Source organism: Cyclopterus lumpus, chromosome 4 (assembly GCF_009769545.1).
Source record: "Cyclopterus lumpus isolate fCycLum1 chromosome 4, fCycLum1.pri, whole genome shotgun sequence".
Lineage (NCBI taxonomy): Eukaryota > Metazoa > Chordata > Actinopteri > Perciformes > Cyclopteridae > Cyclopterus > Cyclopterus lumpus.
Genome location: NC_046969.1, coordinates 18,402,850 through 18,421,930, shown reverse-complemented (window position 1 = coordinate 18,421,930; position 19,081 = coordinate 18,402,850). Strand labels below are relative to the sequence as shown.

The 19,081-nt window shown below is 41.5% G+C and overlaps 2 protein-coding genes across 6 annotated transcripts; one reads left to right on the top strand and one right to left on the bottom strand.

Moving 5' to 3' along the window:
* Nucleotides 1–185: 185 nt before the first annotated feature.
* On the bottom strand, nucleotides 186–8,300 carry hnrnpm (heterogeneous nuclear ribonucleoprotein M). Of its 5 annotated transcripts, none has more exons than XM_034530207.1 (16): nucleotides 8,021–8,298; nucleotides 6,968–7,155; nucleotides 5,363–5,415; nucleotides 4,626–4,633; nucleotides 4,315–4,408; nucleotides 3,890–4,228; nucleotides 3,561–3,714; nucleotides 3,411–3,460; nucleotides 3,268–3,328; nucleotides 2,780–2,911; nucleotides 2,213–2,329; nucleotides 1,797–1,868; nucleotides 1,603–1,704; nucleotides 892–1,472; nucleotides 724–775; nucleotides 186–627 (listed from the first exon to the last, which is right to left on the bottom strand). In XM_034530207.1, the coding sequence occupies exons 1-16, from the start codon at nucleotides 8,107–8,109 to the stop codon at nucleotides 464–466; spliced, it is 2,256 nt and encodes a 751-aa protein (XP_034386098.1). In that variant the 5' UTR covers nucleotides 8,110–8,298; the 3' UTR covers nucleotides 186–463. The 5 variants fall into 5 exon arrangements, with proteins under 5 accessions (XP_034386098.1, XP_034386100.1, XP_034386099.1 ...); XM_034530209.1 differs by lacking the exon at nucleotides 8,021–8,298 and adding an exon at nucleotides 7,354–7,832 and having other exon boundaries at nucleotides 189–627; XM_034530208.1 differs by lacking the exon at nucleotides 1,603–1,704 and having other exon boundaries at nucleotides 189–627; nucleotides 8,021–8,300.
* A 1,323-nt stretch (nucleotides 8,301–9,623) lies between these two features.
* Nucleotides 9,624–16,080, top strand: dmap1 (DNA methyltransferase 1 associated protein 1). Its single transcript, XM_034531397.1, has 10 exons — nucleotides 9,624–10,092; nucleotides 10,308–10,399; nucleotides 10,882–11,077; nucleotides 11,224–11,382; nucleotides 11,508–11,675; nucleotides 11,889–12,074; nucleotides 12,485–12,556; nucleotides 13,185–13,257; nucleotides 14,121–14,473; nucleotides 15,322–16,080. The coding sequence occupies exons 1-10, from the start codon at nucleotides 9,997–9,999 to the stop codon at nucleotides 15,379–15,381; spliced, it is 1,455 nt and encodes a 484-aa protein (XP_034387288.1). The 5' UTR covers nucleotides 9,624–9,996; the 3' UTR covers nucleotides 15,382–16,080.
* The last annotated feature ends 3,001 nt before the right edge of the window (nucleotides 16,081–19,081 follow it).

Here is a 19,081-nt window from a genome sequence, read left to right as displayed (position 1 = left end):
ATCGCTCACTGGCTTTCTTTAACCACACGCGTTCTCCTCATAAGTAAAAACCAACGTACGTGATCAAATCACATCGATATAGATATCCCAACAGCGCTAGAAATGTATAATCTCTACTGTTAACTGCCAAGTACATTATTAACATGCAAGCAAGGCAAGGAAATAACATGAAAAAAGACAAACCATTTCAAATACTGAGGTTTATTTATCAAAACACCTTACAGAACAAAGGCCATGACAGGTGACGCATAACTTTGGTCTCTAAAACAAAAACAAGTAAAACTGAATCAAAAACTAAAAAACACATTCACTGTGACAGATTACCAACTAAAATAAAATGTTCACAGTTACAAATATCTAACAAACCAAGTGAATATAATATGAATGTCCTATGGGCAATTTAGATGATACAGATCACTCAGACTTTTATGGACTAAATTAAATGTCAGATGTAACAGACAATTTATGCGTGTCTATCAATTCTAACATCAATTTCTCTTCCGTTCAGCCGATAGCCATTCATGGTCCGGCAGACACGCTCAGCAGTTTCAGGGGTGTCGAAGCGGACCACACCACAGCCCTTGGACTTGCCGTTCTCCATCTTGATATCAGCATACTGCACCATGCCTGCAGAAGGACGGACACCCATGTAAGAGGTCAGCTTAATGTAAAATAGCAGACGGTAATTGATTTGATCCAGTCTGTACTATTCACTACTCTTACCGCATGTGTTGAAGGTATCCTTCAGCATCTTCCAGTTGAAGTCAAATGGCAGCTGTAAAACAAAATAGATTTCAAATAAATGACCATCATACATGAGAATAAATTAAGTCCCAAAAAAAAAATAAAATAAAATAAAAAAGTGTGACTACCCTGAAGATAAATACTTACATTTCTGACAAAGATCTGGCATCCCTTCCTGACATTGGAGCCTCCAGCTCCAGGCCCTCCGGCTCCTCCAAAGGAATTCCCAACAAATCCACGATCCAACTCACCAGAGCGATCAAACTGACCAACACCTCCAGACCCCATCCGGTCCATGCCAGAGCTCATGCGGTCGATGCCACCAGAGGGGAAGCGGTCAAGTCCTCCAGTGGAGCCGATGCGGTCGAATCCGCTGGCCATTCTGTCAACCCCGGTGTTGCCCATGCGTTCCATACCCATTGGGGAGCCGTAGTCCAGGTTAGATCCCATGCGATCCAACCCAGCCGGACCGAGGCGGTCAAACCCAGCTGGGCCGAGGCGGTCCATGCTGGAGCTTATGCGGTCCAGACCGGGTCCAAGTCTGTCCATACTGGGCCCCAGCCGGTCCATCCCCGAGCCTATCCGGTCGAAACCAGAACCCAGCCTTTCCAGGTCAGACCCGCGGTCCATCCTGTCCATGCCCATCCGATCCATCCCTGCCATGCGGTCCATGTTGGCTCCCAGGCGGTCCATTCCAGAGCTCATGCGTTCCATACCCACGGAGTTTCCTGTAAAAGTGAGTCAACCAAAGAAAGAAAACCGTTACATCAACTGTCAAAGCTGAAGTGAGAATTGCATCTAATCTGGTTTATCAGATTAGTTATGAGGAATATAAAACAAAATCCTGAAAATACTAACCCATTCCTCTTTCAAAGGAGTCACCAAAATTATTGCGAGACATTCCCATTTCATTTCGCCCAAACTCCCTGTCAAAAGCACCACCAATCCCACGGTCCATCTCTGACAATGCAAGAGATGACACCATTAGAAACAGCCAGCAAAACGTGAAAGTGTTCCACGCCTGCTTTGGGGTGCTCAACACGGCTCCTTACCGTTCATTCTGCCCATTCCTGAAGAACCAAAACGCTCCATGTTGTTCATTCCTCCTGCAAAGTTGTCCATTCCTTGAACAAAAGGAGAAGAACATCTTATACCGGAGACAGATAGACAGGCTGGGTATGATACATCATAAAAAAGGTTTTTAAGTCAGTGACCTAAACTCACAATTGACTGACTCTTGCAGAGTCTGGGTGCTTAAAATATAAAATTGCTGATTTATACATATTCCATTTCACTGTTAAAAACTCCTTGCAAATGTTTCAGACTAAAATTTCAGGGACTTAAAGTGTAACATGCCCTTTTGTTAAATGTGTTACAGGTCGAGGAAGTGTTGAGTTTGCTTCAACAGTAAATGCAGCAGTTTAGATCAATACAGTTAAGGACCAACTTGAAATTCTTCGGTACATACCACCTCCGCTGCTGCTGCCGCCGCCACCTCCTCCACCACCTCCTCCTCCACCACCACCTCCTCCTCCTCCTCCTCCCATACGACCTCCCATGTTACCAAAGCCCATTCCATCCATTCCTGCAAAAGAGAAGTGATAATCCACTGACTATTTATCTTTTATCTTGGTCTGTAAAGCATTTTAAGAGATAAAAACTAGACTGTCCCTTTAAAAAAAAAGTATATATAAAATTTTTTTTTTTTTTAAAAAAAGGTACTACATCAATCAAGACAAATCGCATCTAAAATTGTTACAATGAAATTGCGATAAATAGATTTTGGGGAATTATTTTATATCCAGAGCAAGCAATGTACATTGTAATTATACATCTTTTTATTGCATGTTTTGATCATAATGATATAATATATCAATATAAAAAAGAGTGTTGGTACACATAAGTGATTGTGTAGATCAAACCAGATACTATGTTCTAAAATCAAAGCAAATTCCTAACTTTGAAAATAAAAAACTTAAAAACTTTGTAAGATCTCAGATTATTCAAGTTTACACAAAACACTTGAGCTAGTTACCTCCAGGGCCCATGTTGCCCATTCCTCCTCCACCACCACCTCCTCCTCCTCCACCACCACCTCTATTGAGCTGGGTAGCATCAATGGGCTGACCACCAGGTCCCAGGCCCAAACCAATACCACTCAGGCCACCTGGGAAGAGAAAATGGGTTCAGTATTAAGGCATTGTCTAAAAATTGTATATGTACAAATACATTGTTTTACATAACCACAGTATTACCATTCGTTGGTATCAAAACTGCAGTGGAAGCACCACTGTGAAATGTTTGTTCAATATCGAAATATTCAGTACCTCAGGTTTCCAACAGTTAGTGTGTATCTTGATATATTTAAGTGGCAAATAGTCACTGGTGCTACCTGCTGATTTTTACATCATACCCCAAACAACCAAGTATCACAGGTACAGTTCTGCACCAAACTGAAGCAACTCAAGTTAACTGGCAAGGATAATGTGGTTAGAATGACTATTACAAGCAAAGTATACTTACGGGGGAGAGCAGAGGCAGCTCTTTCAGGTGGTCCAAAATCTTTGGGCAGAGATTTCTCATCCTGTAAAAGCAAACAAATGCATTTAGAACATGTGCTTCAGTTATAATGTGAGCCAATGTAAAGTGAGGTTCAGGTAACATACCAGTTTGACGTGCATGACTCTGTTGAATAACAGCTGTCCATTAAACATAGCTGTGAAATAATTAAGGAAAGTGTACCAGAGGTTTTGAATAAACAGTCTATGCACGTACAAAGAGATCCCAATCCAACATTGTTTTCAAAAAAAGGATACAGACAGCTTGGACGGCTTCAATGGGCATATCAAATGTTACGGTTCCCATGCCTCTGCTTTTCCCATCCTTGTCCTCCAGAATGTCAGCCCTCGCCACGATGCCCGCCATGCTGAATACCTCTTTCAGCTTCTTCCAGCCCACTTTGTAATCAAGCTGCAGGCACAAGGAAAATTTTTTGGAGATGGTTACTTGCTTTGGCTAAAAGTAAAACCAAACTACGGGTTCTCCCCATATCTTAGATTAAATTAAGAGCTGTACAATCATTTTGCAAATAAATACAAATTAAACTTTTTAAAGAACAACTACAGGACAACTCTGGAAGACTCACATTAGCCACAAAGACAGTGCTGCCAATCCTGCCAGCCTGGAGACCATGTATGATCTCGTTGGGGATGTTGGGGTTGTTCATCAGGCTCGGAGGAATGTTGACTGTGGAGCCATTTGGTCCAGGTCCCATTCGTTCCATGTTCATGCGATCCATTCCGCCCATTCCCCCCATTCCGCCGCCCATTCCACCGCCCATTCCACCGCCCATTCCACCGCCCATACCACCGCCCATACCACCACCCATTCCGCCGCCCATTCCACCCATACCGCCATGGCCTCCTGGATGACCTCCACCTTGAGTCTTGTTCATCTCTCTCTGAGCAATCGCACCATCAGGGTCCTAACAAAAAGCATGAAAATGTTCAACTGACATGTTGATCTCTCCACTGCACTTGGTTTCATCTAGTCATATGTGCTGTGGCCTACCTCTTTCACTTTTAGGGGTCGTCCATTGAGGTTGTGCTTGTTGACCTTCTCCACCGCTTTCTTCATTAGCTCTTCAGTCCTAAACTCAACGACCCTAAGAAATATACAGTATATCCATCAATCAATGACACTCATACATTGTAATAACTACCCTCTCCAAAAAGCTTTTCTATAAAAAAAAAAAACAGACATGGTGGTGCATGCGTTTCCACTTTCTTAACTTAAACAGGATTGTAACATTTCCATTTTGTCAATCTGAAGGGCATTAGCACAACACATGCTGAAAATACAAAAATGGATAAACTACTTACGCACAACCCTTTATTGATGGAGACACCAGAATAGGCCGCACCAAAAGGAGTAAAGAACAATTAAAATGAGTAACGGCAACTTTTTTTTTTTAAGTAGACGTTTTAATTGACCAAAAATGTAAGCAAAAATACATTTTCATGCACAATCACAAGTTCATCACAAAAGCCTACAGCATTGGCCACAACTCTGTGCTTCCACATAAAATTACTATTCTAGGATCTTTTCCCAGTCACTAGCACAATGCAAGCAAGTCTGGTGAGTATTAAGAGTATTTTTCCCCAACATCCAAAGGGCAGAAAATCCACAGTGAGATAGGATTCCCCACTAGTAAGATATTGGAGGTAACGTTTCCAGTAAAGCTGTTCTACAGAATGAGTTATAGTTAACCACCATCTACCAGCCTTGTAACAACCTCTTGCAAACTAGACCCCTTTAGTTCGTGAGGAGCAAATCCAGCAACCAAAGGGACTTTGTCACTCCGATACTGCAATCCCACAGGATTGGCTACAAAGAAAGCTGAAGTCCTTTTATAAGAGCATCAACTCTCAGGATGACATCAAGTCAGTGCCACAAACGACACCAAATAAAACACGCCTCCAGCATGTCACCGTCTCACACACTCCACCAGGTTTCTGAAGCTGAACAATTTCCAACAATAAAAATAAAGACACCAAAGCTGACAAACACAGGTTTGTCTAGGATTATTCATGTTTTATTTGTATGTATTTGCACTTACCCTCGATTTGCCTTCTGCGTCCATTAAGTGTTCCACGTACGTTACCTCACCCACTACAAATCAGATTCCAGAGACGACACACACCAAGGGGAGAGAAGCCGAGAGAACAATGGGGGTTTAGAGCAGACACACAAGTAGGGTGGCTGGTGCCAGTGAGCTCAGACTGCCAGTCCTGCGCCTTCCCCCAGCACCTCAGCAGCAGCGCAATATGGTACAGGTCTACAAAAAGCAAGCTAGAGTTTTTATTAAAAAAAATTAAGACCTCTTAGCCTGTCCTTGTTGGAATTCTCCCGAAGCACCAAAAGCAATAGACTGAAGAATAGACCGTGAACACCACCTTCTACCCAACGATAATTGACCCAATAATTAGGCAAAACCTGTTCAATGCATCTGTCCATTTCATTGCAAACCTGTGAATACTTTGTCAAATGTCGCCATTTTAAAACATCAGGCCAATGCAACAATACATTCACCCATCAACTGAGCCTGGGAAGAAACCTACAGCTAGAAACTAACCATAATCGTAAAGGCAAGCCCTTAGGGGATAGAAACTTCTCTATTGGCAAACATGTTCTTAAAGTGGACCTGTTCCTTAAACGCACAATATCCGAATTTTGAGTCAGTGTCGATCGGAGCCACGCATTCGTTCCAGATCACGTCTGTTCAACGAATGGACATCAGTGACCAAACCTCTAGAGACAAGGACAGTGCATAAGAAGTTGCTTCATTTTGTAGACCTGTACCCCAAAGAAAACTCCAAAGCATAGCCGTTTTTGGCACAACATGGAGATCTGCTGAGAGAACATTTGCTCGTCAAGGTCACACCTAAAAGAGAAAATGCAATTTAACTCCACAGTCAGTTGTCATTAAACGAATACCAGGCACGCCTTCTGAAAAAGGAATGTACCTTTAACACATGCTTTAAATTTCAAGTAAATGCCAATTTAGTGCATTACTTATAGAATATCTAAAGTGTTTCCAATATCTCATAACTACATGAGTAACAGCACATGTAAAATCCATATTGTACATTTAAGAGAATGTAAGACTCTCTGCTGAAACTTGCTGCATCACAAATGATTTCATTATACTTATTTATAAAATCATGAGAGCTCCGGTTATAAACGTTAATTACATGTTGCAACAGAGAGCCACTTGTGCCTCGTTTCAGGGCAAAAATGCTTGCCTTATGTCAATGTAAAAAATGCTTTTCATGGATTTCTTGGGGGGAAAGCATCTCAATATGCCACTCTGATCCCAAGCCATTGGATTTTCCCAGTAGTGCACCGGCTTAACACATATACAAACCCCACTTCACAAAAACCACAATAGGTTTTAGTAATCTCGATAGAGAATAAATGTTCATTCATGATCATCCAGGTTCACTGCACTTGTCTGCAGCAACTCCTTAGTTGACGGACCTCGTCCAAAACCTTTGTTCCAGATAACTCCCATGAGATCTCAAGCAACAGTGTACAACTTAAGTTTCTGCACAAATCCCCAAGAGCCCTTCAAAGCTGCAACGGTCAAACAAAATGACCCTGGATGCTGCATGTTTGTCATGTGCAAAGCTGACTGACTCAATCCCTTATCCAAACACCTTACCTTTTTCTTTCATCAGGTCTTTGAGAGCTTGCCATTTGACATCATATGGGATGTTGCTGACAAAAACCCGGTATCTTTTGTTGACGTTTCCATAGGGTTCATAGCGTCCGACTCCGACTCCTCCTCTCTTCGGGGGCCTCTCCTTCCTGCTTGCATTGAGCTCATGTTTGGCTTTCCCGTTCACTTCTCTGTAAAAAGAGATCAGTAAATAGTGAGTAAACATTTTGTTTCTTATGTGAGCCCAGAAAGGTGCAGAATTAAAGTCGATTAGATCATGGAATGTAAATTAAAAGCCAAAAGGGGGGGGACACATAAGATAAATATACTGACTGCAGACATTTGCTAGTACGTTCTTTAATAAAAGTTAAAACACAACATAACCGCACCTTTTACTCGCATTGCTCCTTCAGAGGCCTAAACGTCGCAGTCAGCGTCAATAGTGCGCCTACGGAGCTTTTTGTTAAAGTCCGATAGTGAAAACCACTTTTCAACTAGAGTATGTTTTTTTTATAAAGTGAAGTAGTTAAAGTACGGTTGATAATGATAATAATAATAATAATAATAATAACACATTTACAATGATCTGAACGTGAATAATAGTCTGTAATCGAGACAATTGAACGTCAGCCGCATGGCAAGGCCGCTCTTTGGACATAACGTTAGTAGGCCTGTAAAATAACTAACGTTTCATTATTTTTAACGTGTTTTATCAAATTGCGAGAGAATATAACAAAGAAAATGTCCTTATATTTAACCGTGTCAATAAATCTGCAAATATTATATTAACCCTACTTTAAGTTACGTAAATGAATGGTTTCGATAATTAGACGGGTCCCGAACACCTCTCCGAACAGCGTGTAAACTCACTACAGCTAACTTTAAAAACACATTGCCGGCCTTATAAAGATTGCCTCACAAGGATGCAACAACGGGAAGATTTTTCTCGAAAGATAGGTCTTTCTCGACCTTTCCGTAGATCTGAATCATTACGGCTAACTATGTAGCTGGCTGGCTAGCGAGCTCCAACAAAGGGCCGTTGATGAATGGACTTACCCCGGTTGCTGCTGCTGCTGCAGCGGCGGCGGCTGCTGCTGGCCTGCTTGTTCGATCACGTCAGTCTTCTCTGCCTGCTCGGTGGACATCTTGTCTCACAGTTTAGTGTCTTGCTAAATGACACCGCGTTATCGAAGACTATCTTCGATGATATTCACCAGTTACCTTTTAAACTGAACGTAATGGCACTGATAACTACGTCAACCACTTCTGCGACACCAGCTAAGGAAAATGGCGGAGAGAGCAGTGACCAGGAAGAACGTATGCTGAGAATTTAAAAACCAGGGAGAGAATGGTCTACATCCGGTATACTTTAGGGGGCAAAGGCGATTTTCAGAATAACGGTGCCCGTAATGCAGACATAAAAATCTACAATATAGATTCAAACTTGTGTCAAATAAAAATGCATTTCGTTTGAGTGTGTGTGGATTATTTATTATAATAAATACCCCGGTTGACACTGCGTGATTATTTATTATAATAATCACCCTGTTGGAACTGTGCCATTTTACAAATGTGTGTCTTCTTTTACGACAATTTGTTGGGTCAAAACTTTGGGTCAAAACCACCATATTTTAGTATTGCTAAATAGCCCAACCAAAATAAAAATCCAATGTGGTATCAAATTGGACCCAGCTACTTTTAGTATGTATGGTGCTGGAGACATGGTCTTCCGCCTTAGCTGGCTGAGGAATTATACAGACTTAATGGCTCACAAGTCCAGGCAGGCAAAACAATTAGGGTTTCATTTTAATGCCATGCCTTTTGGTATGCCCTACGATCACCTTGTGAGGAATTAGTTCGCTTACACGTCTATTTCCACAAGTAGGCCTTGCCTAATCCAAATCGTCAAAGCATGCAATGGCTTTTGATTCAAAACTTTTAGCGACATTGTAATGATTAATTTGCCTTACATTCTCTGTTTTAAATAACTGAGGCAGGCTGCTAAAGCAGAGGTATCACTCTCCCTTCCCGTCAGTTCAAAGATTCAGAAAAAGGTAGGATTATTTACCTGAGAAGATCATGGTGGGTGTCTCTAGAAAAGGTCTAATAAAAAACGTGAAAAAAACCATCTAAAACAAATTTAAAAAACACAAACATTTTTAAAGAATACAGTTGAATATGTCATACTGCAGCCTATGTGAACATGTTTATTTGAATCGCTCTAAGCCTCACCTCTCCTCATCTCTTTATTTTAATTTTAACATAAATATGTTTACCATAGCATTGCCATTTATTGTGTGGCATGTACTGTGCTATACTTTATTGTTTTAAGAAACGTGTTACTTGGTTTCTGCAGCTGAAGCCTAATTTTCAGGAATTTTATCAAAGTAATTTCCCACTAATTATGTTTCCATCATTCATTGATGTACATTTTCAAACTATACTTTTCTTCTTAAGGAATGAGATCTGTATGCTCTTCTATGATTTATACTCTAATGAAGACGATATTAGAAATTACACTTGGTTTAGCTTATTACAATTGTATTATAGTATCAACCCTGCTGGTGTTTTCAGTGTCACATTGGTTGAGGTTTATTTTATATTTTTAAAAAGAAGAAGAAGCTGTAGTGCACCGCCAGACCTCGAGGGGGCGAACGTCAGTTATAAAGTAGCCCAGTATCGTCACAGCGACATCAGCGGGGACGGAAGTAATGTTGGTTTAGTTGCTAGCTGCTCACCTAGCCTTAACAATAGCTTGTGAATATTTTCTTACTGTATCTATAGCTTTTTATGTATAGCAGAAACGTTCAGTGTAACATTACGATAACCTATTTTAGAAAATAGTTACTTGACTGTTTGCGGTTCTGCGTGTAAAGTGAATGTAGCTTGGAAATGACAACGTTAGCGTTAGCCTTTAGCTAGTAGCGTCTGCGATGGACAGTACCGCTTAACTGAGTGAGCGCCGGTGAATGAATACACAGTATTTACGTGTGACAGGTTGTGAGAAGTTTTAATTTACATCATATTCAGTCATGGGTACTGGTGCTGATGTCAGGGATATTCTGGAGTTGACTGGAGGAGATAATGACGGTCCCATCAGCAAGAAAGATATCATCAACTCAGACAAGGTGAGAGATCATCACACATCGCGTTACCATGACTATTCATCTCCCATTTATTTCCCCCAAATTTGAATTAACATTCAAAAGGTGGGCGTGGGACTCAAAGCCAGAACACATGATATTTACATAATTGGCTATTGAGAAGCTCATGTTGTTGTTCTATTCTTGAGTATTATCAGTTTTCATGAGATAAATAACCGTTTTCCCATCACCTGTCTCAGAAAAAATCCAAGAAGACAACGGAAACGCTGACCTTCAAGAGACCTGAGGGAATGCACCGAGAAGTCTATGCTCTGCTCTATTCAGATAAAAAGTATGGGCTCCATTTGAGTATTTCTTAAAATCTATGGACCGAATTACCCTGAAGGTTTCAAGTCCTGTGTGTTTGTTTACTTATTTCTTACACCTATTAAGTTTTCCGAGGGATTTGTAGAATTAATATCGGGAGCATTTTTCTCTCTCCCTTCAAAAAATATTATCCATCCCTCTTTTGCAAATCAGAAATTGGGACCAATGACAACCCAGTGAATGTCATGTTCACCTGATCAAGTGTTGGAAGATTTTATGCCAAAGCCACACTGAAAGAGAGAGCGTGTACATTTTCTATTTGGCTGATGTTTTGTCATAGGCTAATCATTTATACTGTTTATCCCTGCCCTTTGTCTCTCTGACTTTACACACTGCAAAGGGGTTTGGTATATTATGTTCTTTTGTCGCTATCGGCAAATGCTGAATATTCTTGGCTTGCTTTAACAAATACTTTTTATTACTTTACTTTTTCTTGATAATCCCCAGAGATGCACCCCCTTTGCTGCCAAGTGATACTACGCAGGGCTACAGGACAGTCAAAGCCAAGCTGGGCTGTAAAAAAGTGCGTCCATGGAAGTGGATGCCCTTCACCAATCCAGCTCGCAGAGATGGGGCTATTTTCCACCACTGGAGACGTGTGGCAGAGGAGGGCAAGGATTACCCTTTTGCCCGCTTCAACAAGGTCACCACAATACAAACACATAGGCGTTTTATTGCCACCCATCTTCTGTCAGCTCCTCGTTGTTCAGATGTATACATTTATTTACTTTGTTCAGTTATTCATCCCGATTCACTGCATGCTTTCTGTTCTTCTGTCTGCTTTTGTAGACAGTGCAGGTACCAGTGTATTCTGAGCAGGAATATCAGATGCATTTACATGACGATGGCTGGACCAAAGCGGAGACGGACCACCTGTTTGACCTGTGCAAGCGCTTTGACCTGCGCTTCGTAGTTGTCCATGACCGTTACGACCACCAGCAATACAGAGTAATCACTCAGTCACTCATCTACATTACTCAAGTTCCCTTTTGCTGAGGATATATTGCAAAAATCTCAATGCTGTAAGTTTAAGCCCATATTTGTAGTGACATTCTTCCATTTATGCTTTTCAGAAACGTTCTGTGGAGGATCTGAAAGAACGGTATTATAGTATCTGTGGTAAGCTGACAAAGGTCCGTGCAGCTTCAGGGACAGAGCCCAAGATCTACATCTTTGATGCCGGCCATGAAAGGCGCCGTAAAGAGCAACTGGACAAGCTCTTTAATCGCACACCTGAACAAGTTTGTAACTTTGTATTTGGATTCTTATTTTGTTGTTAGGTTTTCATAACTTTGATATTGCCCAGCCAAGATGAGAAGCATCATAAGTACAAACCAGTTAGAACTACATTTAATGATGCAGTAATGCCTTTTGTGGGAAAATAAATATTGTACCTTTTTATGATGCCAGCCTTTTTAAATATTAACATTGCACTTCTCTTGTTTTTCCTACAGGTGGCAGAAGAGGAATATCTTATTCAGGAGCTGAGGAAGATTGAGACGAGGAAGAAAGAGCGTGAGAGGAAGGCCCAGGATCTGCAGAAACTCATTAAAGCAGCTGACACAACCACAGAGTTAAGACGAGCGGAAAAGAGAGTTTCCAAGAAGAAGCTCCCACAAAAACGAGAAACCGAGAAACCGGTATGATATGCACTCGTATAGAAGGAGAGAAGTAAAGCACAAGCAAACCGTTTGTACCTGAGAAATGTTTACCAGCAAATGAAAGCATCAATAGAGGGAAAGAAAAACCTTAAATGCTTTCATTATTAAGATGGCACAGAGGTCAACCCTATAATAGTACTTTATCAATGCAATAGTACACTGAAGAATTAAGATTCAGCTCTGTCCAAATATTTTGCTTAAAGTATTTTATATTATTTTTGATGGAACAGCTGTGTCAAAGAAACTCAATGGGCTCCTGTGTCGCAGTCTGAAATTAAGTCCTAAACTATCCCATAATAATGAATTGAATATTTTTACATCTTTACTTCCAAAGTTCAGAGGGTTGTCATTATCTTGTCTCTTATCAGTTATTTCTTTTCTTTCTTTAGGCTGTTCCAGAAACAGCAGGCATCAAGTTCCCAGACTTCAAATCAGCAGGAGTCGCACTGCGCAGTCAGAGGGTGAGTACAACTCGTATTGAAATTACAACACGAGTACTCCAAAGGGCATCTGCAACATCAAACTTCACTGTGGCTCTCAAATATCAATAAGGAAATTAAAGAACAATCTGAAAATAAGAACAAACTTACAGTGGTCAGAAACAATCCCACAGCTCTGTATTGAGAACTTATATTTCTCTATTCTTTGCTGACATTTATTCATCAATTCAGTTTTGTTTGAACCATTATTTATATCCAAACAATTTGAGTAAATCCGGACCCTGCAGCTGATGTATGTGAGATAGCAGGATGCCTCTCATTAGCACTTTGATGATTCATTCTGTTAGTGACTTGCTAATATCTGTAAGAGCTAGCAAGGGAACTCTTATTCATCTTCAAGACTGATGAGGAGCTGCCGCTCTCTATGGAAAATGCATTACCACAGCTAAAGGAGTGGAATATCCCTCTATCTAATCAGTCAGACAGAGTTCAGTGGATAAAGACATTTTGATCTGGCCCGCTGGAGTGCATTTCATACGAATTAAAAGCCCAGAGGTGGAGCTGTTCATCCTAATATCCCCGGCACCTTAAATCACAACCGTGTGTGTGTTGGCGTGTCTTTCTCTCTGTGTGTTTGGTTGTGATTCAGATGAAACTGCCGAGCTCGGTAGGCCAGAAGAAGATCAAGGCCATTGAGCAGATTCTGCTTGAGCAAGGAGTGGGTAAGTGTGAATTAGCTCGAGCAATTTGCGTTTTACATTTCAAGTTTTACATTTGAACTCCCCTCTACAACATTCATACCATATATGGATCCTAAATTAGGTATTTGATGGTCTTGGTTTAGTGTTTTCAGTGCATCAGGAACATTTATTACAATCCTTATTTTGAATAACAACCACTTAAACTCTCTCTACACCCACACAGGTGTTTTCAGTTATTCTTGCTGATTAGACCTCTGCTCAAGATTGCAAGTGGGTTGGATATTTGATGGGAATTTATTATGTCACAAATCTTCATCTACCAATAAGAATGATAAAGTGTGATTTGTCCCACCCTAACACCCAAAGCTAACAGGAGACTCGGGAAGATGTCGCTAAATTAGTCTGTACACGCCCCCACAGTCCTGAGCAGAAGTCTAATTAGCCAGAATAACAATGGTTCAGGGTTTTTTAAACAAACATCATGACGTCTTTAAAATGTGTGGTTTGATAGCGCCATGCTTACACATATTTCTTGATGGCCACACATAAGTTATAGTCCTCGTGTTGCAGTTGGAAGTTCTCTAATGATATTAGAGGGTTTTCAAAAAAAATATGGCTTCTCATTTGCATGTATAACGTAACAAGGATACTAACTCTATCTGCTGTGATCGACAGACGAGCAAAGCTTCCGTCTACATTACCTAAGCATACTGAATAAAGTACCAATTATCAAACAGTTTGGAACCAATACATTTATCAGTAACGCCATTATCTTCTATTACTATAACGGCCTCACAAATAACCCCTAACCCTTTTGTAAACAAGTTTTGAGGTGTTTTAATAAAAGCTCCTACATGTTCCTTTTTGTCTGTCTGTGGATCCAGATCTCAACCCCATGCCCACAGAGGAGATTGTTCAGATGTTCAATGAGCTGCGTAGCGACCTGGTGCTGCTGTATGAGCTGAAGCAGGCCCACAGCAACTGTGAATACGAACAACAGATGCTGCGTCATCGCTATGAGGCCCTAATGAAGGCCGGCAGCGGCGGCATGTTGGGTGGAACTTTAGGGGCCGGACCAGTCGCTGCAACACAGGGGGGAGAACTAAATGCCACGAACAGCACCACAGCATCCACCCCAGGGGGTGAAGCTCCATCCTGGCCCAGTGCAGATGACATCAAAGTGGAGGCCAAGGAGCAAATTATTGATGTTGTAGGAGCACCACTTACCCCCAACTCGGTAAAGCTGCGCAGCATACACCCAAACCATCACCAAATATTGCTGAAGTCATGTTTCAACCGCAGTGGTTTTTTAAGACTTTTGGACAAAGTCACATTTTTAAATCTTTATAGATCAAGTCTATTAGATGTGACTTTTTCCTGTCTAGCAATGCTTAGTATGGAAATTTAAAGTTTCCAAAATCACATCAAAGATTTATAACTCATGACCATATTTCACAAACTATTCTGTACTTATTTGATTAATTCATATTTTAAGGCAATGGCCACGCTTAGTTTTTTGTTTATGTTCCATTTATTACAGCATAATGATGAGCACTGTCCGAGGTGATAGCTCTGCTGAATGTGTTCAAGTAAACCAATTACATGGCTTTCATTTTGAATGTCAGAGGAATACAGATTTATAGAAGGAAATAACGTAACATCCGTCTCATGAATTGGTTTTACCAAAAATAGTTTAGATTAAGGGGCAAACAGGTTTGTGGCTAATTGAATAGCAGTTAAATGCTCTCACAGGTCAGTCATTTCAAATGATATTTTCTTCAGTTTAGGTCATTTATACGAAAAATTGTATTGGACTTCTTTTTTGTGCCTCTGCTCAGACTACATCCCCTTTTATGCAGATCTGTGCTGTTAAAAACAAGTTGTATTGGTTGAAGACCCATGACTGTCTTCACATTCCCTTGGGCCAACAATGGGAGTCAGCAGTGTAATGCACAGCCATCTCTATTTATTGCAAATATGTTTTTAGAAATAGCCATTGATTGTTAACTGGTAAAATTATCTCATAACTGTGAAAGAAGAAAACCCTCCCAGACTCTTAAGTGATTGTTTTGTGTCCCATTGCAGCGCAAACGGAGAGAGTCGGCATCCAGCTCGTCTTCAGTGAAAAAGGTGAAGAAGCCTTGACGAGGACAAGAGCACCAGCTGTTACACGGTGGAGGACATGGGACCGTGTAAGTTACTGTGTTCACAGTGAAGACACATGTCTTATGGTGGGACACAGGGGAGCAGGACACCAGTTTGCTTTTCATTTACGTAGAAGCACCAATGACTACACACAAACAACTTTTCACCTCCCAACAAGACCTCTCCAAGCCCTCCCCATCTGGCCTGCCCAGCATCTGTGTGACAAAGGCAACAACTGAGTGACATTTCATTCCATTACTGCTCGTCTCCCTGCCTCCACCATCGCTCAGCCTTAGATGAGGCAAGATCAACTGTAAATTGCCAGGCTGAGCTAATCGGGACATGGGGAAGAAGGTGGGAGTGACTGGGTAATTGAAATGAATTGGAATGAAAGAAGAGACTTTGGGAGTGGGAGGACCTCGAGCTGCAAAGCTTATTTGACCCATCTGAGGTTTCTTTGGAGCCTAATCACGCCATAGTGTTTACTGGAAATGTGTTTTTGTGTTAGCCTTTAGTACCTCCCGTAGCTCCCCTTGACCCAGTGTGCGTCTCGCTCGCTCTCTGATAGGCGGTGGTTCCATCTGCTGCTCGTCCTTCATGTTGAGCTAGTGAGGCTGATTTGTGTTGTTTGTCCTCAGGTGACCTTGGAAGATGCTTTAGTCAATGATTCAATAAACCTCGTTGTTGTGTTTTTTTCTTCCTGCGTGTTCTGAATGTTTATGCCACATTGGTCCCTTTCACGTTACAAGCGTCGGTTATGTGTCTCAGATAATATTTTAACTTCGAGGTAATTGGTGTCGAATACACATTTGCCGGGGAAATTTTAGGATCATGACATTCTTACCTTACCTGTCATCTAAGTTAAGTGACACATAATGACTTCATTAATATGATAATTAAGCAGTGATCATTCGTAGGTTGGCACAGCAACTGAAACTTCATTAGGTTCACCGCCCATAATATTGCTAATTGCATGTCAATTATGTCGTTAAGCCTGCTTAGACATTCATTTCTATGCAAATATTGGCTAGAAGAGGGCAGTATCTAGGCCTACTGTCTGTATTTATATAGATTTTGCAAAAAAATATTCAAGTATTGCAGTAAGCATACAAAGTTTACTTCAAATTGCTCTCTGACTTTTTATTTTTTTTATGGTCCTCAGCTCTTTGTCCATAACCAACAACCATTAAATGTTCACTTGTTGTGGTTTTGATTGCAAATGAAGGTGTCAACGTCTCATCTTAACCTAAAATAAAAGTGTAATTCTGTTGATTTGGTAAAAGACCTAATGGTACTCAAAAGACAGAAAAGAGCATAACTTTGTTGTCCTGCAGAAGGCATCTTTCTTAATCGTCGTAGGTGAAAACACTCCACAACAACTGAATTCTGCATCAACACAATTAAAACATCTTCATTTATGTCTTTTAATAAGCTCTCTCAGGTTACAGGAGTTAACCCATCCACACTGGAGGCGGTTTGATTGAGAGAGCGAGAGGAAAAGAGTGAGAAGGCAAGTAAACATGGGTAAAATGGATTCTGTGTCTATATTTCATGTTGAAAATTGGCTCATAAATCCAGGGGTATGATCTATGGAACCCGTCGTTGCTTGAAAAAACCTCCGTAAATGTGTAATTTCTCCCTTGACAGAACACAGCCGAAAGGCTATCTTTCTTTTGCTTCCTCCTCCCCTCTCTCTCCTTTTCTCTGTCTCTCATTCTCGCTCCCTCTTTCTACCAGCCTGCTGTTGGATTAATGCTCTGCTCTCTTCCCCTCTCCTTTCATGCTGCTCTGATATCTTCTTTTCATCACTGCTCATCCATTTATCAAAACTGGGGCTTCTCTCTCCCTCTCTATCTCTCAATATCTAAACCCATCTTAAGTTATATGGCAGGTATCTTGTAAGATGGGCTTCAAGAAAGCGGAGGTTATCAATAAATACTAGTCTAAATTGAAAATAGATGTGCAGGGATGCATCACCGGCCATGTGTGATTGATAAAGACCCCCCAGCAGCTCCCATCTTGCTCCATCTGCCATGAGCTCCATCCAGGCTACAGTGTACGTTCTGCAACACTGATGTGAAAAGCATGAGGCAGAACACCACGGCGGAGTGTCTTATAATGTGGTTGTGATGGCATTGAGATGGGATCTCTTTATCAAGGCCGGGCTGAGGCTTTAATCACGGCCTAAGAGGTGCACTGGCTGTTTATCATAATTGAACTGTATCCAGGCTAATCGCTGGCATACGTCACTGTCGAGGGGTCGCTCGGCCGCACCAGCAGGCGACGCTGGTGGTGGTGATTGAACACACAGTTAAGAGAAAAGATGTGTACTGGGGGACATAAGGCAGGAAGAGGCAGGTAATAGCAGATGTGATAGAACGCTGTTCAAATACATCACGCCTTGAGGTAATCGCTGATGTGACAATGATTAGATTGTCGATGCCTCCTTGCCGTGGCACACTGCTTTATACCCATCATGTCACATACAATCACTGATTACTACAAGGGAAAGAGGCAGGAATGGTGCAATAGGAGTGTAAGGAGAGGGTCTTGATAATTCCCCTCCTAAACTCGGGATTGAGCGCTTACTATATGGGCCATAGCAAATGTCCAAAACAGACTTTCCCCTCTATGGCTCTCTCTCATCTCCATGTTTCTCTCTTTGACTTTCACCTCCTCCTATTTAGGTCACCTTGAGGGAGAAAACTTTTAATCATTGTTCCACATCAAATTCACCTGTGCCCTCTGGGACACTGAGCTGCAACAAAGGGGAGGGGAGTTGAAACCGCAGGTTGGAAAATCACAGTTGCCCACAGGGTTGGACAGTGGAAGTCATTTCCACTGGATTCTTTGCTGGTGGGGGAAGGCTTGCTGCAACACAAACCCAATCACTGGCACTAAGCAGTGCTTACAGCTAGGCATTAACCCCACTGTCCACTCTCCACATTAAAGCCCCGGGGAGGCAGAAGAGAGTGGAGTGGAGTAGAGCGGACTCAAACTAGACTTCCTATTCCGCGGTGCTGTGCTGCTCTTAGAACGTCTCCGGTCAGGTGTTGTTTTTCAAGGTGTGCTTCCTTGAAAAGAAGGAGCAGGGTCGAATGGTGGTGAAACAGGAAAAAAAAAGAAGTCATTTCATGAGGAGAGATTTCCTTGTATAGTCATATACAGTGAGTGTAGAAAAGGCACATCGGGTGAAAGAGTTGTTCCATGTTACTGCATCCAGCAGATATGAAGCAAGATTAGCATCCATTTATTTGTACGTAACTAATGTGAATCACTTTGTCTCCACCAACTCTAGTTACTAACTGCTCTGCTATGTTCACCAGCTAGTCGATAGCGATGTCTTGCCTGCTGTTTGGTGCTGACAGGCCTTGTACAGTTGGTTTATCAAAGCTTTTATACCAACAGCTGCCTGAGTGAACCAAAAGAGGGGAACTGCACAGTTTTTGGATAATTCTCTCTGGGTTTAACACACATTTACACGTATAAAGCAATATTTCTAAATGGACAACACAAAGATTGTAAAACAATGTTAACCTTAAATCTGTGCATGTCCTATTTTGGTCCTTAGCTTGTATGTGTGTCCGTACATTTGGACTTTTATTTTATTGTTGATCTGAGGTAACACGATGAGGAAAGGGGGGGCCACATCGGGGTGAGCAGAGTGCAGTCTGTTCAGGTCAGGGCTGTGATTGCATGC

Coding starts and splice junctions, on each gene's coding strand:
- hnrnpm (XM_034530207.1), bottom strand. CDS start 8,109: ATGTCCACCGAGCAGGCAGAGAAGACTGACGTGATCGAACAAGCAGGC. Junction 3,329..3,410: donor GAGTCATGCACGTCAAACTG/GTATGTTACCTG, acceptor TTGCTTTTACAG/GATGAGAAATCTCTGCCCAA. Junction 776..891: donor GCCAGATCTTTGTCAGAAAT/GTAAGTATTTAT, acceptor TTTGTTTTACAG/CTGCCATTTGACTTCAACTG.
- dmap1 (XM_034531397.1), top strand. CDS start 9,997: ATGGGTACTGGTGCTGATGTCAGGGATATTCTGGAGTTGACTGGAGGA. Junction 11,676..11,888: donor TTAATCGCACACCTGAACAA/GTTTGTAACTTT, acceptor TTTTTCCTACAG/GTGGCAGAAGAGGAATATCT. Junction 14,474..15,321: donor CACCACTTACCCCCAACTCG/GTAAAGCTGCGC, acceptor GTCCCATTGCAG/CGCAAACGGAGAGAGTCGGC.